General features: G+C 45.2%; 1 protein-coding gene across 1 annotated transcript in view; it reads left to right on the top strand.

Moving 5' to 3' along the window:
- LOC124555903 (unconventional myosin-Vb-like) overlaps nt 1-16,662 on the top strand; it is a 143,466-nt gene extending 126,804 nt beyond the window's left edge. Inside the window, exon 11 of the mRNA XM_047129961.1 lies at nt 16,438-16,662. Coding sequence (XP_046985917.1) covers nt 16,438-16,644 — 207 coding nt within the window. The 3' untranslated portion in view covers nt 16,645-16,662. The remainder of the gene's footprint in view (nt 1-16,437) is intronic.
- The last annotated feature ends 4,240 nt before the right edge of the window (nt 16,663-20,902 follow it).

Here is a 20,902-nt window from a genome sequence, read left to right as displayed (position 1 = left end):
CCATATTCAATCCCATCTAACTGTTTACCCTTTGCAGATGGTAAGTACCTAATAAATATTCAAGATTTAGAAAGAATGATATGGTGTCTAACAGTCTCTGCAGTACCATAGCTGTTAAATTGCAGTGCTAGTTTATCGTTACCAAAAGACAAAAAAAAGTTTTGCAGCACCTTAGTACCTATAGATATGTATGGGTAAGAATTCTACAGGAGCAGGGAGGGGAAGAATAAGCCTTCAGGAAGAAAAAATATTTACCATGAAACAAAGCAATCAGCAAAATAAAAGCAGTCTGAAAATGCATATCCGTATAACCAAAAACTGCTGCTGGGTAACACTGGAGACTGTATTCTTGAAGTCTGTCTCCTCTTCAGTGGCAGCCCTCCTGTGGTCCAGAGTGGTTTCTCCTTCTGTAGTTAAAAACTTGCCTTCACAGGTGTTGCAGCAGGAATCTTGGAATATCATAGGAAACTAGTCCTGTACTTCAGCTATTGAGTACGAGGGGTATGCCCCCACAATGGTTACATGATCTGCCCAACTCTCCCCCTCCCCCTCTCCCTCCCCCTTTCCCTCGCCCTCCCCCTCCCCCTTTCTCTCGCCCTCCCCCTCCCCCTCCCCCTGCCCCTTCCTCTCGCCCTACCCCCATCTACCCCACCCCTTTACCCCTTTTTGTGTAGAAAGGATGGCACTATTCCAGCTGGGTAATAAAATTTATTGCATTGAGTCAGCCTAAAGGTTTCATTGTGCCCTGTACCCATTGCTCTTTCACACTAGAGAGGCATATTCCACGGCAGAAAAATAATGTCACTGTAGTTGCACAGATTGTTGTACAGTGTGCAGCAGCTGGACTCTTGTCCCGGGAGCAATTGGTCCCTGCAAGCAGCAGCCACTTGGGCGTGGTCACTCATTGGCTACCTCTGCAAGATTCCTGTTCGCCTTCATTCACCACTGACACCTGTTGTTTGTGGCTCTTGTGACAGTCATATGCCAAGCACCAACTGCAGGTGTCAGCATAGCTGTGTGTGAGTGGGTTGCAGCCAGCTGGCCAATTGCTTGCTGTCATCCTGCTGACCAGATGCCCTCTTCCCATGAAGTGAGGGCATGGTCGCCTCCTTGCACTGATGCAGTGCTAACGTAATAGTGCAAAATAAAATATTAATTTTGGCAGCCACCTCTTTCTGAACCTTCACCAGCCTGCTACCTTGCCTCAACCATTTGCTGTCTGCCATCCTTACATTGTAGTAGCCCCTCCATCTCAGGCTTGGCCATAATTGGCACCAGAATTGGTGGCGTCTCCAGTAGGCACCAGATGGTGCATTGTCCAAGCAGCACGATGTCTGGACCACTGCCTACAGTGTCAGCACAGTAGGGGGAGTGAGAGAACTATTGGTTATCTTTGTTGTGTGTGACAGACATGGGATCTAGCAGTAACTATCACCATAACTTGAAGTTATTTGTTTTAGGTCAGAGCAACTGGATAATGTGTCTGAGTTTCAGGACAATGGTAAGGCTCAGTATATGGAGCATGTTAGATATTCACAAAGTAATCTGCTCGGGAATTCTGCAGTGTGGGCTGAGTGAGTATATGTAACTTGCTTTACGTCCTACAATATGGCCATGTTGCAAGGCTGTATATGGAGTGTAGTGTTAATGATAAGGTGTAGTTTGTAATTTATTTATTTTTTCAGGTTGTGAACTGTTGCATATTTATACTTTGTGTATTGTGTGTGGATGATGAGTAAAGGTGTTGCAATGGCAGTCACACATGGTGCAGTTTGGAGCTTAAGGCAGTTCATTTTTTTTGAAAGAAAAGATAATACAGTTGTCAGCAGATAAAACAGTAATGGGGGCAAACTGCAGTTAAGGATGAGGAAATGGCATTGCTCCAGGCACCAGACCAAGTAATAGATCAGCTGCTGCACGCCCCCCCCCCCCCTCCTCCTTTTCCTGGAAGGTCATCTGAGGACGTGGTGGTATTTGTTGAGAACCCAATGATGTCAGCAGGTATTGGTGATTAGTCCAATGTTCAGTTGTTGTTGGTGTCAAAATTACATCTAGTGGAAGAACTGAAAACTACTGTGGGATATACAAAGGCACTAAGAAATCATAAATGTTTGAGCAGATAAACTAGGGGCTTCTCAAGAGGTACAAGAAGCAGAGCTGTGCAATGTTCTTTCAGGAATGATTGAGTACTGTTACAAGGAGGCATTGACAAGCCATAGCGGATTATGCCAACAGTATATGCAAGGTGAATATGTACATACATATGAGCTGGGACAGAAGAATGAAGCAAATATTCAATACAATGGAAAAACAGACAAGGCTGAAAATTTCACTTTCATTTACTCATTGACAAGTTTTGGCTTGGGATACATTTTCAAATTATGCAGATAGTCAAAATGGTATTTCCCAAAATATAAGACCCATATCAAGATAACAAACATGTATACCCCCCCCCCCCCCCCCCCCTGCAGGTATGGGGGTTAGAATAGGTCTGAGGTATTTCTGCCTGGCATACGAAGTGACTAAAAAGAGTTTCACACATTTCGGCCTTTATGTGATGGTCCCCTGTATGGTTTGACCTCCATTCTCAAAAATTTTCCTGAAGAGCGAGCCAATTGGTGAAGGGTGTCTTACAAGGTACATCGTGTCCATCATGCATTGAGATCTTTAGCCCACTTTCTTGTTGTCGCATTGCAGTCCTGCCCATTCTCCATCTCTTGGGTGAGGACAAATTCCTGGGTGTGAGTTCCACCATGCACTATGCAGTGTCAATGTCTGTGTTGACTTCTTGGCACCTGATATCCAGCACAGTAGCCAGTCCGTTATGGTGGGGCTGCCATGTACCCTGTTGGTTGTAGCCCCTGACCACACAGGGACCGCTCTGCTGATGCCTGTGCCATTAACTCCACATGTATGCCAAGTGGTAGATGCCCATCCTCCTGGGGCATCAGGTCTCCCAGCAATGGCCATCCTGCCAGGTGGCCTTTACTGCAGCTGGGTGGCACCCGTGGGGAAGGTCCCTGGTCGGAGTTGGTGGCATCTGGGTGAATGACAAGCGATGAAGCGTAGTCCATCATCTCTTGCTGGTGGTGAAACACTAGCAGCCTCTAAGCGATCACAAGCTCAATTCAACGCACAGAATTATGAATAAGAATCGTTATCCTCCCTGGCCACACCATGGGAGAAACGTCAGGCTAAGGATGGCGACGGATCTTATTCACCCCAGTACCTTGAATGTTCAAGAGCTGATGGGGAATCTTTCATGACGATGAATCCTCACTTTTTTGTTGAGCATTTAGAGGACAAGTTCATGGAGGTGGAGGGCTTGTCCAAAATGAGATCTGGGTCAGTCTTGATCAAAACCGCATTCTCTGTCCAATCACAGGAGTTACTTGCTTGTGACAAGCTGGGGGATGTTTCTGCAACCATCATGCCCCACAAGAGCTTACATATGGTCCAGGGTATCATATATCACAGATAACTTCTTGTGCAGTCCGACAATGAGCTGCGTGCCAATTTAGAGCGGCGAGCTGTACATTTCATCCAGTGTGTCCACTGGGGTCCGAAGGATAATCAGGTTGCCACCGGTGCCTTCATCTTGGCCTTTGACGGTGATACCTTGCCCAAGAAGGCCAAGGTGATGGTCTAATGGTGTGATGTAAAGCCCTATATCACTCCGCTGATGTGGTGCTTTAAGTGCTGGAAGTTCGGCCATATGTCTTCCCGCTGTATTTCCAGCGTCACGTGCTGAGATTGCAGACGCCCATTACATCCCAATACTCCGTGTGCCCCACCTCCCATCTGTGTCAACTGTGGAGAGCACCATTCACCTTGCTCGCCTGACTGCAGGATTCTCCAGAAAAAAAGGAAAATCATGGAGTACAAGACCCTGGACAGACTGACCTACACTGAGGCTAAGAGAAAATTTGAACGCTTGCATGCTGCGTGTATGACATCGTCTTACACCACCGCTACAACAGTTCTGGCACCATCAGCTCCTCCAACCCCAGTCACCTCTCAGAGCCAGAAGACTACACCTGCCCCGTTGATGGTGGGGGCGTTTCCCTCCCTGTTGCTCCTGCACCACCTACTTTGGGAGCAACACTCCACCAACCATCGGGAACGTCCGTCCCCACTTCTAAGCCAGAGAAGCACAAGTCTTCTTCAGCTTCTCTGGCTAGGAAGGGGTCCCTTGGGTCACTCCCTTCCCAGGTTTCTTCTAGTGGGAAAGATGACGCCCGGCAGTGGCTGAAGAGCCCAAAAGCAGCTGGTTGTAGGGCTTCACGCTCATCATCAGTCCCAGAGACTGAGCCAATGAAGTCCTCCCAGCCAGGGAAACCCAAGGAGCAGCGAGAGAAATCCAAAAAGAAAACCCCTAAGACGAAGGAAATTTCAGTGGCACCCACACCACTGCTACCTACAAGCTCTGCCTCTGACGATGAGGTGGAGATTCTGGCGTCTGCTGAGGACCTAGATCTCACCAGACCCTCAGACACAATGGATATAGACTGCTCAGGCAATAAATCAGAGGCAGCAGGTGACTCTGAGGCGTAAACTGCCTCAGTGAATGTTCCATGTCTTCCCAGTCTCACGATGTCATCCTCAAGTTGAACTACGGCTTGTTTTTCCACCGCCTGGCTGAGCTACGGCAACTGTTAAGCTTTACACCTGCTATCTGCATTACCCTCCAGGAAACCTGGTTCCCAGCAATGCGAACCCCTGCCCTCTGCGGCTATAAGGGATATTACAGAACCATAGCAACGATAATAGTGTGTCAGGTGGAGTTTGCGTTTGTGTCCTAAACTCAGTCTGTAGTGAACATGTGCTCCTTCAAACCCCTCTTGAAGCTGTGGTTGTCAGAATAAGGACGACACACGAAATAACTGTCTGCAATGTATATCTTCCTCTGGATGGTGCAGTGCCCCTGAATGAATTAGCTGCACTAATTGATCAACTCCCTAAACCTTTCCTACTTCTGGGAGATTTTAATGTCCATAACCCCTTGCGGGGTGGTACCATGCTTACTGGCTGAGGCAGAGATGTCGAAACTTTACTGTCGCAATTCGACATCTGCCTCTTAAATAATGGGGCCGCCACACATTTCAATGTGGCTCATGGTAGTTACTCGGCCATTGATTTATCAATTTGCACCACAGGACTTCTCCTATCTATCCACTGAATAGCACATGACGACCTGTGTGATAATGACCACTTCCCCAGCGTCAGGCACAAGGACGCCTGCCCAGATGGGCTTTGAAAAAGGTGGACTGGCGAACTTTCAGCTCTGCCGTCACCGCTGAAGCTCCCCCACATGGTCACATCGATGTGATGGTTGAGCAGGTGACTAGCACAATTGTTTCTGCGGCAGGAAACGCGATCCCTCGCTCTTCAGGCTGCCTGAGGCGTAAGGCAGTCGCTTGGTGGTCGCCGGAAGTCGCTGAAGCAATTTAGGAGCATCAGCGAGTTCTACAGCAGAATAAGCGGCACCCTTCCCTGGAGCACCTCATACCTTTTAAACGGCTCCGTGCCCATGTTCACTACCTTATCAAACAACGGAAGAAGGAGTGTTTGGAGAGATAAGTCTCCACCACTGGGTGCCACATGGCACCTTCGCAAGTCTGGGCAAAGATCAAACGTCTTTTCAGGTACCAGGCCCCAAAAGCTGTCCCTGGTGTTACCGTATATGGCGAGTTATGTACCGACGCAAAAGCAATTGCCGAGCACTTTGCCGAGCACTTTGACCTGCACTTTGACCTGCACTTTGCCGAGCACTTTGACCTGCACTTTGCCGAGCACTTTGACCTGCACTTTGCTGAGCACTTTGACCTGCACTTTGGCCTGCACTTTGGCCTGCACTTTGACCTGCACTTTGCCGAGCACTTTGCCACGCACTTTGACCTGCACTTTGACCTGCACTTTTACCTGCACTTTGACCTGCACTTTGACCTGCACTTTGACCTGCACTTTGGCCTGCACTTTGGCCTGCACTTTGCCGAGCACTTTGCCGAGCACTTTGGCCTGCACTTTGGCCTGCACTTTGGCCTGCACTTTGACCTGCACTTTGCGTTGGAGAATTACCCTGCAGCCTTTCGCACACTTAAACAGCGGCTGGAAGAGAATATCCTCTCATTCACTACATGCTGCAGTGAATCCTATAACGCCCCATTTACAGAGTGGGAGCTCCTCAGTGCCCTTGTACATTGCCCTGACACAGCTCCTGGGCCTGATCACATCCACATCTAGATAATTAAACATCTCTGATCTGCCTACAAGTGACATCTTCTCGTCATCGTCAACCAGCTCTGGTGCTATGGCATCTTTCCATCGCAATGGCGGAAGAGCACCATCATTCCGGTACTCAAAACCGGTAAAAACCCGCTCGATGTGGATAGCTATCGGCCCATCAGCCCCACCAATGTTCTTTGTAAGCTGCTGGAATGTCTGGTATGTCGGCATTTGGGCTGGGTCCTCGAGTCACGTGGCTTGCTGGCTCCATGTCAGGGCGGCCTTCACCAGGGTCACTCTACCACTGATAATCTTGTGTCCATAGATTCTGCCATCTGAACAGCCTTTTCTTGACAGCAACACCCGATTGCCGTCTTTTTTTGACTTACATAAAGCATAAGACATGACTTGGCGACATCATATCCTTGCTACATTGTATGAGTGGGGTCTCCATGGACCACTCCTGATTTTTATCCAAAACTTCCTGTCGCTCCGTACTTTCCATGTCCAAGCTGGTGCATCTCAATAGTTCCATCCATATCCAGGAGAATGGAGTCCCTCAGGGCTCTGTATTGAGTGTCTCTCTATTTTTAGTGGGGATTTACGGTCTAGCAGCAGCTGTTGGGCCCTCTGTCTCACCTTCTCTGTTTGCAGACGACTTCTGCATTTCGTACTGCTGCAGAAGTACTGTTGTTGCCGAGCGGCACATATAGGGAGCCATCCACAAGGTGCAGTCATAGGCTCTAGCCCATGGCTTCAAGTTTTCAGCCACAAAGTCGTGTGTCATGCACTTCTGTCGGCGTCGTACTGTTCATCTGGAACCCGCACTTTACCTTAATGACGATCCACTCACTGTAGTAGACACATATCAATTCCTAGGACTTTTTTCGACGCTCGATTGACTTGGCTCCCTCATCTTTGTCAGCTTTAAGCAGAAGTGCTGGCAGCACCTCAATGCCCTCCGTTGCCTGAGCAACACCAATTTGGGTGCAGATCGCTCGACACTGCTGCAGCTCTACAGAGCCCTTGTCCAATCCTAAATTGACTATGGGAGTGTGGTTTATGGTTAAGCAGCGCCTTCAACATTGCATTTACTCGACCCTGTGCACCACTGTGGGATTTTATTATCGACAGGAGCTTTTAGTACGAGTCCAGTGACCAGTTTCCTGGTGGAGGCTGGTGCCCTCCACTGTAGATCGGACGTGCGCAACTGCTCGTAGTTACCCTGAGCATCCGAATTACCATCTCCTTTTCCTGCCCGCGGCAGTCCATCTCCCGCATCGGCGGCCCAGATCAGGGCTAATGATTGTGGTTTGCGTGCGGTCCCTTCTCTCCAAACTGGAGTCCTTCCCTTTACCAGCTCTAGTTGCGGTCTGTTCACGTACGCCTCCATGGTGTACACCTTGGCTGCAGCTTCGTCTGGACCTTTTGCATGGCCCTAAGGACTCCGTTAACCTTGCCACTCTCGACTGTCACTTTCCTCTCAATTCTTGACGTGTCCCGGGGCTCTGAAGCGGTTTACACCGATGGCCCAATGGCTGGTGGTCATGTAGGCTTCGCATATGTTCATGGAGGACATGCTGAGCAGCACTCCTTGCCAGTTGACTGCAGTGTTTTCACTTCAGAGCTGATGGCCATATCTCGTGCTCTTGAGTACATCCACTCATGCCGTGGCGAGTTATTTCTCCTGTGAACTGACTCATTGAGCAGCTTACAAGCTATCGACCAGTGCTACCCTTGCCACCCTCTGGTAGCGTCCGTTCAGGAGTCTATCTATCTTCTGGAACAGTCCCGCCATTCCGTGGTGTTTGTGTGGACACCCGGATACGTCAGAATCGTTGCTGACAGGCTGGCCAAACAGGCAATGCAGAAACCGCTTCTGGAGGTAGGCATCTCCAAAGCTGACCTGCGTTCTGTCCTGCACCACAGGGTTTTCCGGCTTTGGGAGACAGAATGGATAACAGCATGCACAACAAACTGCATGTCATTAAGGACACTACGGATGTGTGGAAGTCTTCCATGCAGGCCTCTCGCAGGGAATCAGTTGTCCTCTGCCAGCTCCGCATTGGCCATATGTGGCTAACGCATGGTTACTCCACTGCGAGGACCCACCTCAGTGTCACTGTGGCCCCCTAAATGACAGTTGTCCACCTCTTGCTGGACTGCCCACTTTTAGCCACTCTGCAGCAGACTTTTAACTTTCCCAGCACCCTGACTTTGGTGTTGGTCAACAATGCCTCCACAGCAGCTTTAGTTTTATGTTTTATCTGTGAGAGTGGGTTTTATACTTCTATCTAGGTTTCAGTACATGTCCTTTGACCCTTTGTGTCCTCCACCCTAGTGCTTTTAGGGTGGAGGTTTTAATGTGTTGCAGAGTGACTGGCTTTCCCTTTTTTTCTCGTGGTTGGCTAGCCACTGTAATCTGCTTTCATGTTTTACTCTCTTCTGTTTCTAGCATCCCTGTTGTTTCCTTGTCCTCTTTTGTTCCTTTTAGTGTTCATTGCCTTCCCTTCATTCTTGTGGCTTTTCCTTTCTTTCTGTTTTGTGTTATATGTTTCGTCCGTTTTATTCTCACACTTGTGGCATTATGTTATTAGGAACAAGGGACCGATGACCTCATAGTTTGGTCCCTTCTCCTGCCTTTAAACAAAGTAACCAACCAAACATGATAGGTAACAAAGTGAAAATGAATAGTTATAGAGTATACAATTATTTTTTGGGGTTGCGATTCTTTTTTCCCATTAGTGTCATCAATTTTGTAGCAGTTTTTCTCAAGCAGCAGTTCCACAAGGGCACAGGGCTATAGCAGACAAGGAGATGACATGGAGTCTGTGCTTCAGATTTAGTACCACAGTGCAGCAGACCTTCCTGGCTCACTCCAGCAGCAGCCCAACTCCTGTCATGATGGCAACGAGGCAACAAATTGCAACCTATGCACAGCAGCTGTTTCTCACCACCGCAGTGGACATGCCTCTGTGCCACATGCAGAGGCTGCCTGGGTGCAGTGACTCATTTGCAGGATTGTCTACCTCTGCAAGATTACTCTTCACCTTCATGCATTGCTGACACCCATAGAACGGGGCAAGGCCATCTCCCAGTATGGATACAGTGATAATGTAACAGTGCAAAACAAAACATTAATTTTGACAGTCTCTTCTCTCTCGTCCTTCACCAACCATGAACTCCCCACTGTCTCCCACCCTGACATCATAGCCAACTGTCCACCCCAAGGTCACCTATAACATGCAACTGTTATGAGCACCTACAGAAAGTGGTGGTTGAAGGATGGCGAAAGCACTGGTAGGTGATGAGATGCTGAATCTCCATGGCTGATCATAGAATGTGGAGGTCAGAGACTTGCCGGCTCTATAAAGGCAGACAGGGAGTGCTCAGTGGTAGATCTGATGACACAGTGCTGAACAGGCAGAAGTGTTAAGGGGTGCATAGTTTTGTGCACATTATTGAAAATAAGCCCCCACAACAGACAACCCTTGTGTGTTCACATGTTGACCCAATGACACTGCCAGTTGTGATCGCAGTGGCCACAGAATCAGGGAGATTAAGCCATGAATCAATGTAAATGTCTTGCTTAGTTAGATGGATCACATTTCTTGTTACACAAGATCAGTAATTGTGTCTGGATATACAGGCCAGGATGCAGGCCAATTGGAGTAGTTTTATTCTCTGTTGGACATTCACCTTGTTTTTCGTGGGAAGTATAGAAATAATCAGACACATTAAAGCTATGGAGTATATGGACACTGTTGTAGACCATTTACATTCCTTCACGCTTGATTTCTTTCTGCCAGTGATGGCATCTTCCAACATAACTTTCCATGTCTCATGCCTGGAAACATCCTGTAGTGATCTAGGAGGCAATACAGTTACCTTACGTTGATGTCTTTACCACCAGATTCACCTGATTTGAACCTAGACATTTAGTAGCATAACAATGCTTCAATCTGGTTCCTGACAATACTATATGTAGCTCACAATGAGTTGCTCCACCCCACAGATGAAATGCACAGACTTGTCTTAACAAGGTTTGGTCTTGGCTGGTTCTGATTATACAAACATCAAAAAACATTTTGCATCACCCCGGTTCCCAGAACTCCTAAAGATAGATGTTGACTGTGGATATTGTATCACAGACACAGTCCCTTTGACTGTTCAGAGATCCCCCTGCGGGTAACGGGGGTTAGAATAGGACTGAAGTATCCCTGCCTGTCGTAATAGGTGACTAAATGGAATCTCACACTTTTTGGCGCTATAAGTTCTGGTCCCATTTTATGATTTGACCTGCCACTTTCCAAATTCCACAGAAGTGCAGGCCATATGGGGAAGGACACCTTACATGGTGCAAGAGTTGTCCATAGTGCCCTTAGATTCGATCGCCTGAACCTCTTGTCATGGCTTTGCATATCCACCTGCAACTCAAGTATTTGCGCGAGGACACTTTACAGGGTATGTCACTTGCTTCTGTTGTCTCCTGTCCTCATTCGCCCCCATGACAGTATTGTATTTCTCTGCACCCACTATCCAGCATGGTAGCCAGTCCGTTGTAGTGGGGCTGTCATGTACCCATTTGATAGTAGTCCCCTGACAACACAGGGATTGCACTGCTGATGCCTGAACTGTAAACTCCCCATGTATGCCAAGAAGTAGATGCCTGTCTTCCTGCAGCATCAGGACTCCTAGCAATGGTCATCATGCCAGGTGGCCTTTGCTGTGGCTGGGTGTCACCTATGGGGAGAGCCCCTGATCGGAGAGGGTGGCATCAGGGCAGATGACCTGCAATGAAGTTGACTAAGTCATCTCTCGCTGGTGACCATATGCCACCAGCAATCTCTGCGAAGGGCAAGATCGAGTACAATGCTGACAGATATGACACTAAATTGTTTCCCCCCCCTCACTACACCATGCGAGGAACAGTGGGCTGCAGAAAGAAGAGAGCCATATTCGCCTCGGTATTTAGTCTGTAGCAGAATAGACGGGGACTCTTTTCTACCTATGAAGCTTCAATTTTTTGTTGAACATCTTGAGGATAAGCCTGGGGAAGTGACAGCACTGTGCAAGAAGAGCAGTGGTGCAGTCTTTATTTAGACAGCACCCCAGCCCAATCCTGGCGTTACTCGCTTGTGACCAGCTGCATGATATTCCAGTTTCCATCACTCCCCATAAAAGCCTCAACATGGTCCAGCGGATTATTTTCCATTGCGATCTACTCTTGCGGTCTGATGATGAGCTACGTGGCAATCTAGATTGGTGGGGTGTTCATTTCATCTAGTTCGTTTACAGGGGACCCAAAGACAACAGGGTTGCTACTGGTGCCTTCATCTTGGCCTTTGAGGGTGATTCATTGCCTGAAAAGGTCAAGGTGATGGTTTACCACTGTGGTGATAAACCATACATCCCTCCCCCTATGCAGTCCTTTAATGCTGGAAATTCAGGCACGTCTTCCCACTGCATTTCCACCACCACATGACAAGACTGCAGACATCCACTGCATCCAGACACTCCCTACCATGTGTATCAACTGTGGAGACCAGCACTCCCCCTGCTCACCAGACTGCACAGTACTCCAAAAGGAGCTAAAAATCATGAAATACAAGACTTTGGACCGGTTGACTTACTAAGAGGCTAAACGTAAATTTGATCGATAACACCCCATTTGGTTGATCTCCACATGTGCTGCTGCTACATTACAATTGCCATCACAAGTACCACCCATACCACACTCTGTGCGCCACGAACAGGGGGCCCTCCAGGCCACCAGAATACATCCGCCCCCTTGGTGGTAGGGGGAAAATCTCCTTTCGTTCCTCCCATAGTACCTACTTCGGGAGCAAGGCCCCCCAAATGCAGGGGACATCAGTCCCCTCTCTCCAGCCAGAGAAGCAACAGCCTCCTCCAGCTCCTCTCATGCAGAAGGGGCCCTTTGGTACCCTCTCTCCCAAGGTCTCTACTAATGACACAGGGGGGACACACACCAGTAGCTAAAGGAGCCAAAAGCTGCTGGACGAAGGGCTTCTCGGTCTTCCTCTGTGCCTGAAACTACTTCAGAGAAGTACTCCCAGCGCCCATAAAGAGAAGCAAGAGGGCAAGCAAACAAAGAAGTTTGCTAAGAAAAAGGACCCTCCAGAGACCAATTATGCACCTGCAGTTGAGGTGGATATCTCACCATCCCTTAAGGACCTGGATCTCACTGACATGTCATCCACAATAGGAATGGATACAAATACTCAATCGGTGGCAGCAGGTGACCCTGAGGCGTAACCTGCCTCCTTGCATGCTTCATGCCTTCCCAACCTCACGATATCGTCATCCTCCAGTGGAATTGCTGCAGTTTTTTCCACAACCTGGCTGAGCTACGGCAACTGTTAAGCTTTACACCTGCTTTCTGCACTGCGCTTCATGAATCTTGGTTCCCGGCAATGTGAGCCCCTGCCCTCCATGGCTATACGGGATATTACAAGAACAGTAGTGCCTATTATAGTGTGTCAGGTAGAGTTTGTGTCTATGTCCTGAACTCAATATGCAGTGAAACTGAGCCCCTTCAAACCCCTCTTGAAGCTGTGGCTGTCAGGAAAAGGACGACGCAGGAAATAACTGTCTTCAACATATATCTTCCTCCAGATGGTGCAGTACCCCTGAACACATTGACTGCACTGATTCATCAACTTCCTAAACCTTTCCTACTTTTGGGAGATTTTAATGGCCATATCCCCTAGTGGGGTGGCACTGTGCTTACTGGCCAAGGTAGAGATGTCGAAACATTTCTGTTTCAACTCGACCTCTGCCTCTTAAATACTGGGGCCACCACACATTTCAGTGTGGCTCATGGCACTTATTCGATCATTGATTTATCCTTCTGCAGCCCAGGACTTGTCCCACCTGTCCACTGGAGAGCCCACGACGACTTGTGTGGTAGTGACCACTTTCCCATCTTCCTGGACGTCCAACAAGATGGGTTTTAAACAAGGCAGACTGGGAAGCTTTCACTTCTGCTGTCACCACTGAATCTCCCCACAAGATGCCATCGATGGTAGTTGAGCAGGTCACTATAATGATCATTCCTGTGGCGAGAAACACAATCCCTTGTTCTTTAGGGTTCCCCCCCAGTGAAAGTCAATACCTTGGTGGTAATCAGAAATCACTGAGGCCATTAAAGAGTGTCAGCGAGCTCTACAGCGAGATAAGCAGCACCCTTCCCTAGAGCACCTAATAGCTTTTAAAACAGCTCTGTGCCCACGTTTACCACCTAATAAAAAGATGGAAACAGGCATGTTGGGAGAGGTATGTCTCGACTATTCGGTGCCATATATCACCTTCCCAAATCTGAATGAAGATCAGATGTGTTTGTGGGTACCAGACCCTGACAGGTGTTACTGGCATTAACATCAATGGCACTTACCTACTGACACAAATGCAATTTCCGAGCACTTTGCTGAGCATTATGCCCCAACCTCCATGTCGGAGAATTATCCCCCAGCATTTTGCACCCTCAAACAGTAGATGGAAAGGAAAGCCCTCTCGTTCACTCAATGTCACCATGAACCTTATAATGCACCATTTACAAAGTCGGAGCTCCTCTGCATCCTTGCACATTGCCCTGACACAGTTCCTGGACGAGATCGGGTCTGCAGTTACATGATCAAACATATCTTGTCTGACTACAAGCTACATCTCCTTGTCATCTTCAACCAGATCTGGTGCGATAGCATCTTTCCATCGCAATGGTGGGAGAGCACCATCATTCCAGTGCTCAAATCCAGTAAAATCCCGCTTGATATGGATAGGTATCGGCCCATCAGCCTCACCAACGTTCTTTGTAAGCTGTTAGAATGTATGGTAAATCAGCGTTTGTGTTAGGTTCTGGAGTGACGTGGCGTACTGGCTCCATGCCAGGGCGATTTCCACCAGGGTCACTCTTCCACTGATAACCTGTTTCCCTCAAGTCTGTAATCTGAACAGCCTTTTCCAGATACCAACATCTGGTTGACGAATTTTTTGATTTATGAAAAGCTTACAACATGACCTGGTGACATCATATCCTTGCCGCATTATATGAGTGAGGTCTCCAGGGCCCGCTCCAGATTTTTATCCTAAATTTCCTATTGTTCAGTACTTTCCGTGTCCAAGTTGGCACCTCCCATAGTTCCCCCACATCCAGGAGAATGGGATCCCGCAGGGCTCTGTATTGAGTGTATCTCTATTTTTAGTGGCTATTAACTGTCTAGAAGCAGCTGCCGGGTGTTGGTCTCGCCTTCTCTGTATGCAGACGACCTCCTCCAGTACTGGTTTTACAAGCGGCGCCTACAGGGAGCCATCCACAAGGTGCAGTCATGGGCTGTAGCCCAGTGCTTCCAGTTTTCAGCCGCGAAGTCGTGCGTCTTGCACTTCTGTCAGTGTCGTACCATTCATCCAGATCTTTTAACTTAATGATGATCCACTCACTGTAGAGGATACATATAGATTCTTAAGACTGGTTTTTGATGCCCGACTGACGTGGCTTCCTCATCTTCATCAGCTGAAATGGAAGTGCTCGCAGCACCTGAAAGCCTTCTGCTGCCTGAGGAACACCAACTGGGATGCAGATCGATCTATGCTACTGCAGCTCTACAGAGACCTTGCTCAATCCTGCCTTGAATATGGGAGTCTTGTTTATGGTACACCGGTGCCCTCAGTATTGCATTTACTCGACCCAGTACACTATCGTGGCATTCAACTAGCAACGGGAGCTTTTAGCACAAGTCCAGTGACCAGCTTCCTGGTGGAGCCCGGAGTACCTCCATTGAAGGTTAGGCATGTACAGGGGTTCATTCCCACATTGGAAGCCCAGGTCAGGGCTTACAAGTGCAGTTTGCATCCGATCTCTTCTGTCTGAAGTGGAGTCCTTGCCTTTACCACCATATACTTGAGGTCTATTCACGTACACCTCCATGGTGTACAACTAGGCCAAAGCTTTGCCTGGACCTTCCACATGGCCCTAATAAATACAAATGTTTGTGGGAGTTGCATTCACTAGTAGTTCATAAGAAATATAAACTGTCTTACCAAGCTACACAAGTGATGTGTGGAGTGGTACATTACAAACAAGCGCAGATATGATAATTTAACAGTGAGTTTGTACTATCATAGTATTTTAACAAATGAGTAAAAAATACAGGGCAAACAAATTGTGATTATCATATGTTAAGGACGGGCTGCAAAAGTTGACATGTAGCTATAGGAATACTAAAACTCAAGCAGTTGAACTCAGCTGGGTATGTTTTGAGAAGATTTAACAAATACATAAAAAAAAGTGTGAAGGCTCTTCACCAATGTGAGGAGTTAATGTACAGTGTTTCCTGTTAAGTGCTATTTAGTGATTATAACATATTTGTATTACAAAAAGGCATAGATGTTTTGTGTTTATTCAGGACCCCTAGGCAATACTCTTTTTGAATACATTCATGAAATCATTAACATGCCAACTGATGAGTTCGTTTCCACATTATTTCATTTGATTGGCAAGCATCAAGTATAAAAGTATAATTTTAGCATTCAACAATGATGAAATCAAAGTATGCATTGACTGCCAGACATGGTCAAACACACCAGGAGTTTCTTTGATTGCAACACCTGCAAAGAATATTCTTGTGACGAGATCCATTTCAGACTACACAAACTTACGATACATGAGAGATTTCATGGCTCTCCAGAAAGAAACCAAGACTCAAATCGAGTGACCTGGTCCACCATGCCCAATCAATTAATGCAATAATGACTTATTCAAACACCTATGAATATCCAATCCAAAATGAGCATGCACCCCATTATGCTGGAACCACATGCTGTGCGTCACATTTACTGTAGCATTTTCAAGCAAACTGGGAAGAACCTGTTCCAGAAAAGTCTGATAATAAGTGGGATGGTAAAAGGTACTGCTCAATGAAGCACTCACTGACCAAACCCTCCCACATGTTAGCTGTGAATTGATGTTGTGCAATATGGTGCTGCATGCCGCAAGCATTTCCTGGTACCCATAACTGCTCATTGTGGTAAAGGAATACACCATCTCCCCTCCAGAAGCGTGTGTGTGTGTGTGTGTGTGTGTGTGTGTGTGTGTGTGTGTGTGTGTGTGTGTATGAGTGTTTTGCTATGGAAGTACACTGGTTCATGTTGTGTATTTTATTCATCACTATTTGCATAACCTTGTTGCTCTTGCAGGCCACATTGCTGATGGACACAAAATTCATGTTCCCAGTAAGATTTCCTTTTAATCCATCAAAAATCAAGCTTGAAGATATAGAAGTACCAGAGGTGTTGAACCTACCAATGCTGAAGAAAGTTTCAACTTGTGAGAGTAGTGTTCATCAGGAAAACAGAAATGTGCCCTACTACAAGGTTTACGTAGATTTCCTTCTGGAGATCTGAGTTCTGAAGTAATAAATGTAAAAATTGTAATGAGATATGTATTTAATGTTAAACAGTCGTCAGCATCCTATAAATGTAAACTTCTTTATTCCTTCACTCTAATATTCATTTCATTCTTAATATATTGTTATTATGTTAATCTTACAGTTTTTTTGTTCATCAAAAATATTATATATAAAATATCTTTTATAATTATTTAAAATGTTTGCAATTTGTGTACATATGGCTTTTGTTGAAATATGTGATTAATGTTTGGCTTTCATGTGCGAGTGGGGGGGAAAGGGCTGGAGGTACTGGGGTTGTGTGTGTGTGTGTGTGTGTGTGTCTGTGTGTGTGTTTGGATCTGTATAATGTCCTAAATCACTGTCAACAAAAAATATTTGCAGATGTAAAAACAGATGTTGTCATGACAACTTTGTTTACTTGCAACACAACTGTCATTTTTCCTCCTCTATCTGTGAAATCAAAACTTTGTTCTAAAAGTCAAAGAATGTGTATATACTATGTGGAGCAGTGTTTTAAGCTCTCTTAATTCTCCACAATGATGGTTTATTTAAATGTCATGGCACTACTGTCCTTTTTGTTAAAATTATTTCAAGAAAAATAGGATTCAGGAGACAGAGAAATAAAATGTTGTCATCTGACAGATCAGTAACCATGAAGAAACTGAAATACATAAGTCATTTTTCTTTCAAGGACATTGATTGTTCCTCCGTATTCTCACTTTTGCCTAATATGAAAGAAAAATTTCTATCGTATCTTTGGTATTCTGTTTATCTCGCCACCTTCTTCCTCTTATATTGCTTCTTCATCATCTGTTCCTCATTAACACTTAGGTAAAACTTGCATGATTAATTTCAGGATGATCTTGTTTTTCATTTGTAGTCATTTCTCAGTGTCTGCCAACTAGGTATCTATTATAATTTACTCCAGGCCTCTTAAATGTAAAGTTGTATCTCCTGTACTCAGGCAGGACTGCTTTTTTTATTTTCCTTTTTTTAGTGACAAGTTACTTCCAGCCACTTATGAGTGCCAAATTACTTTGTTGTAATCATAATGTGGTTTGTCTGCAAATGAACAGTACAAATATAAGTCTGGAAGTTGTTACAAGAATTTGGTTTCTGGCCAGTACTGCCATGTAAATGAATATCAGATCTGCTATATGTAAGTGATTTACAGATATGACTGGTTTTTAGTATCAATTTTGTACTAGTTACTGTGTGCATAATGGGCCTCCAGCGAGCCTTTGTTATTATTTAGCTAGAGATTTCCATTCAGACTAAGGCATTTCATGTTAAAAGGTAAATAAGGAGTTGTACCCTGATAAGGATATTTAAAAATGGATTTTCTGTTTCATTTCATATGGGTATCAGTTAGTATGGTCTCATTTTTTTAAACATTTTAGCTTTTTCACAATATCCATATCAACCATACAAAAGAAATTACTGTGATGATAAAGAAATCAAGTTAACTTCTTTCTTTCTGTCCGTTCTGTGTAAGTGATTTTTGTCAGAAATAATATAATTTTTTAAATTGTTGGGACTCGCCATGATAATGTAATTTGACCATGTGTTACAGAGATATTGCAAGTTACTGGTTGACATGCACAGAACATTATGGTCACCAACCTTCCATCAATAGCAGTGTCATCTTGTGAGGAATGACTGCTACACACACACACACACACACACACACACACACTGTGTGTGCATGTGTGCGTGTGCGCGTGTAGAATGGGGAAGGTGCGCAGTCTGAGTTTGACTGACGGCAGTGAGGGCAGATGGTAATGGCCCGAGGCTCAGCATGAGCATATTGGAAACTCCACAACTTGTCAGGTATTTGAGAAGTGCTGTGGTGATTGCCTTCAACACATGGTGATACCACATCCAAACGTCATGGGGTTGAGGGACTGCCACTCATAACAGATGTCGGACGTTGTAGGCTGAGCAGACTGGTAAAACAGAACAGGCAGTAAACTGTAGCAAAACAATCCTCAGTCTTAAATACTAGGCAGAGTACAAGTATGTCTGAACACACAGTGCACTGAACACTCGTAATGGTGGGCCTCTGCAGCCAATGACCCAAGCATATGCCCATGTTAACACCACAACATCAACAACTACAATTGAAAAGAGCAAGTGACCATTGGCACTGTACATTGGTGCAGTGGCAGAGCATTGAATCCCGATGCCATCATCATCATGCCAATGGGTGGGTGCAAATCTGTCATCTTCCAGTGGAACATCTCCTTCACACCTTCACTTGGAATGGAGACAAGCTGGCAGTGGCTCCATTATGCTTTGGGGAACATTCAAGTAGACACTCACGGGTCCAGTGGAGCTTACGCTAGGCCATGATAGATAAGGAGTATCGTACATTGGTATCAGACCACATGTATCCCTTCATGACAATCATGTTTACCGACAGCAGTGGCATTTTTCAAAAAGATAATGTGATATATCACAGGGCCATGAGTGTGACAGAATGGTTCAAGGAACACAGTGGTGAGTTCCAATTGATGTGCTGGCCACCTCAATTAGCCAGATCTGAACCTGATTGAATGTGGCATCAGAGGTCATCCCCCCCCCCCCCACCCCCCCCTGGAATTTATGGAAATCGGGTGCCTTGGGTGTCCAGGTGTATTGCCAGCTCCATACAGTGACCTACCAAGACCTCACTGCTTACATGCCATTATGTGTCACCTCACCACTGTTATCCATGTGAAAACGGTGGACATGCTCCCTATTAAGTGTGTGTGTGTGTGTGTGTGTGTGTGTGTGTGTGTGTGTGTGTGTGTGTGTGTCTGTGTTCCAAGTGTCTCATACAGACAATCACATTTGACATCAAAGAATGATTCATTGTCAATAAAATGAAAATTAATGAAGAAATAACACATCATATCATATGCAGCCTTAGCAACTTTGGAAAGCCATGATAATCTGGAGGCTGTCAAACTGCTGTGATTCATGACTGACAGTAAACCTTTGATTTTAAAATGTAATTGCCTATTGAAAGGGGGAGGGGGGGGGGATGAACTTGCTTTGATAGTTTCTAATTCTTTTATTTTTTGCTCTTACGCCATGTTTTTCTAATTATGACTCAACATAATGACATTACTTATATCTTCTTATTTGTGTGAAAGATTATTATTATGTATTGGTTTAAAATCTGTACTGTAACATTTGTTAACTGTGGGTATCATGTATCAGGCAGAAGTTTGGTGCTCATCTTGCAAATTCAAGTAAATTATTGAAATATTATTTTCTCTGCTGACTAATATTGATTGTTAATCAAAAATCACTTTTTCATTTTTAAAAATTTAATACTAATAGGCCCTCAGATGGCTAAAAGTAAAACAAATGAGGTTATTAGTAAATCCATCATAAATGTGATAGGCAGACCCACTCTTTGAGAAGATCTGCATGAGGTGAACTTTTCATCTTAATGACTCTTTTTGTTTTTCCTGTTATATATTTTGTGTAACACCTACTAGATATTTCTACATCAGTCATTGGCTTTAGCTGAAGTATAAAATATTTCTTGGGCTAAAATGTAGGTAAAAAGGAACAGAGACTTGAAAAAATTTATTTCCATCATAATTCAAGATTATGGTGTTAACTATACTATGGAAAGATGCATAATTTTACTTCTGTTGTCAGTAAATAGTGTGAGACTTTGAGAACATAAGATGTAGAAACGAATTGTATTGTTCCTCTGACTATGACTGAATAAAAATTTTAAATCCATAAAAAGCTATTTTAGTCACTGTTAACTGTAAATATTGCCGAGCTTATCAGCGATCATGAATACTGGCCACATCAAAGAACAGAATTAAATGGGAATAGTGACCTAACTACAGGGTCTTTAAATCAGAATTTATCATTCAGGCATTGCCGGTGCTACTGTAGTAATGACCCTCCACTTGAGGTGTGAGTAGTTACAGTGCTTATTGTAAATTATTCTCTTCTAAGATAATCCAAAAATCACATTTCCTTATTTTTATTAAAAAAGTAGAATTACTATAAAGATACAGAGTTGTTTCAGATAAATGAGAAATATATTTTCAAAAGTCTAGTCATGATAATTTCATCCCTTCTGTATCTTTAAATGACCACACTGAATAATACGAGGGTAGTCCACAAATTAAGTTCTGTTTCTATTTCTATCTGCGGCAGCTACTCTGCCTCAATGAGAGGACATGTAAGCCATTTTCAAATTGCTACTGCCGACATGTGCTTTGTAGTGCTTCTTTATAATG

The sequence above is a fragment of the Schistocerca americana genome, chromosome X (assembly GCF_021461395.2).
Source record: "Schistocerca americana isolate TAMUIC-IGC-003095 chromosome X, iqSchAmer2.1, whole genome shotgun sequence".
NCBI classification, from domain to species: domain Eukaryota; kingdom Metazoa; phylum Arthropoda; class Insecta; order Orthoptera; family Acrididae; genus Schistocerca; species Schistocerca americana.
Note: the sequence above shows the minus strand (reverse complement) of the source record. Positions and strands in the feature narration are given on the sequence as shown.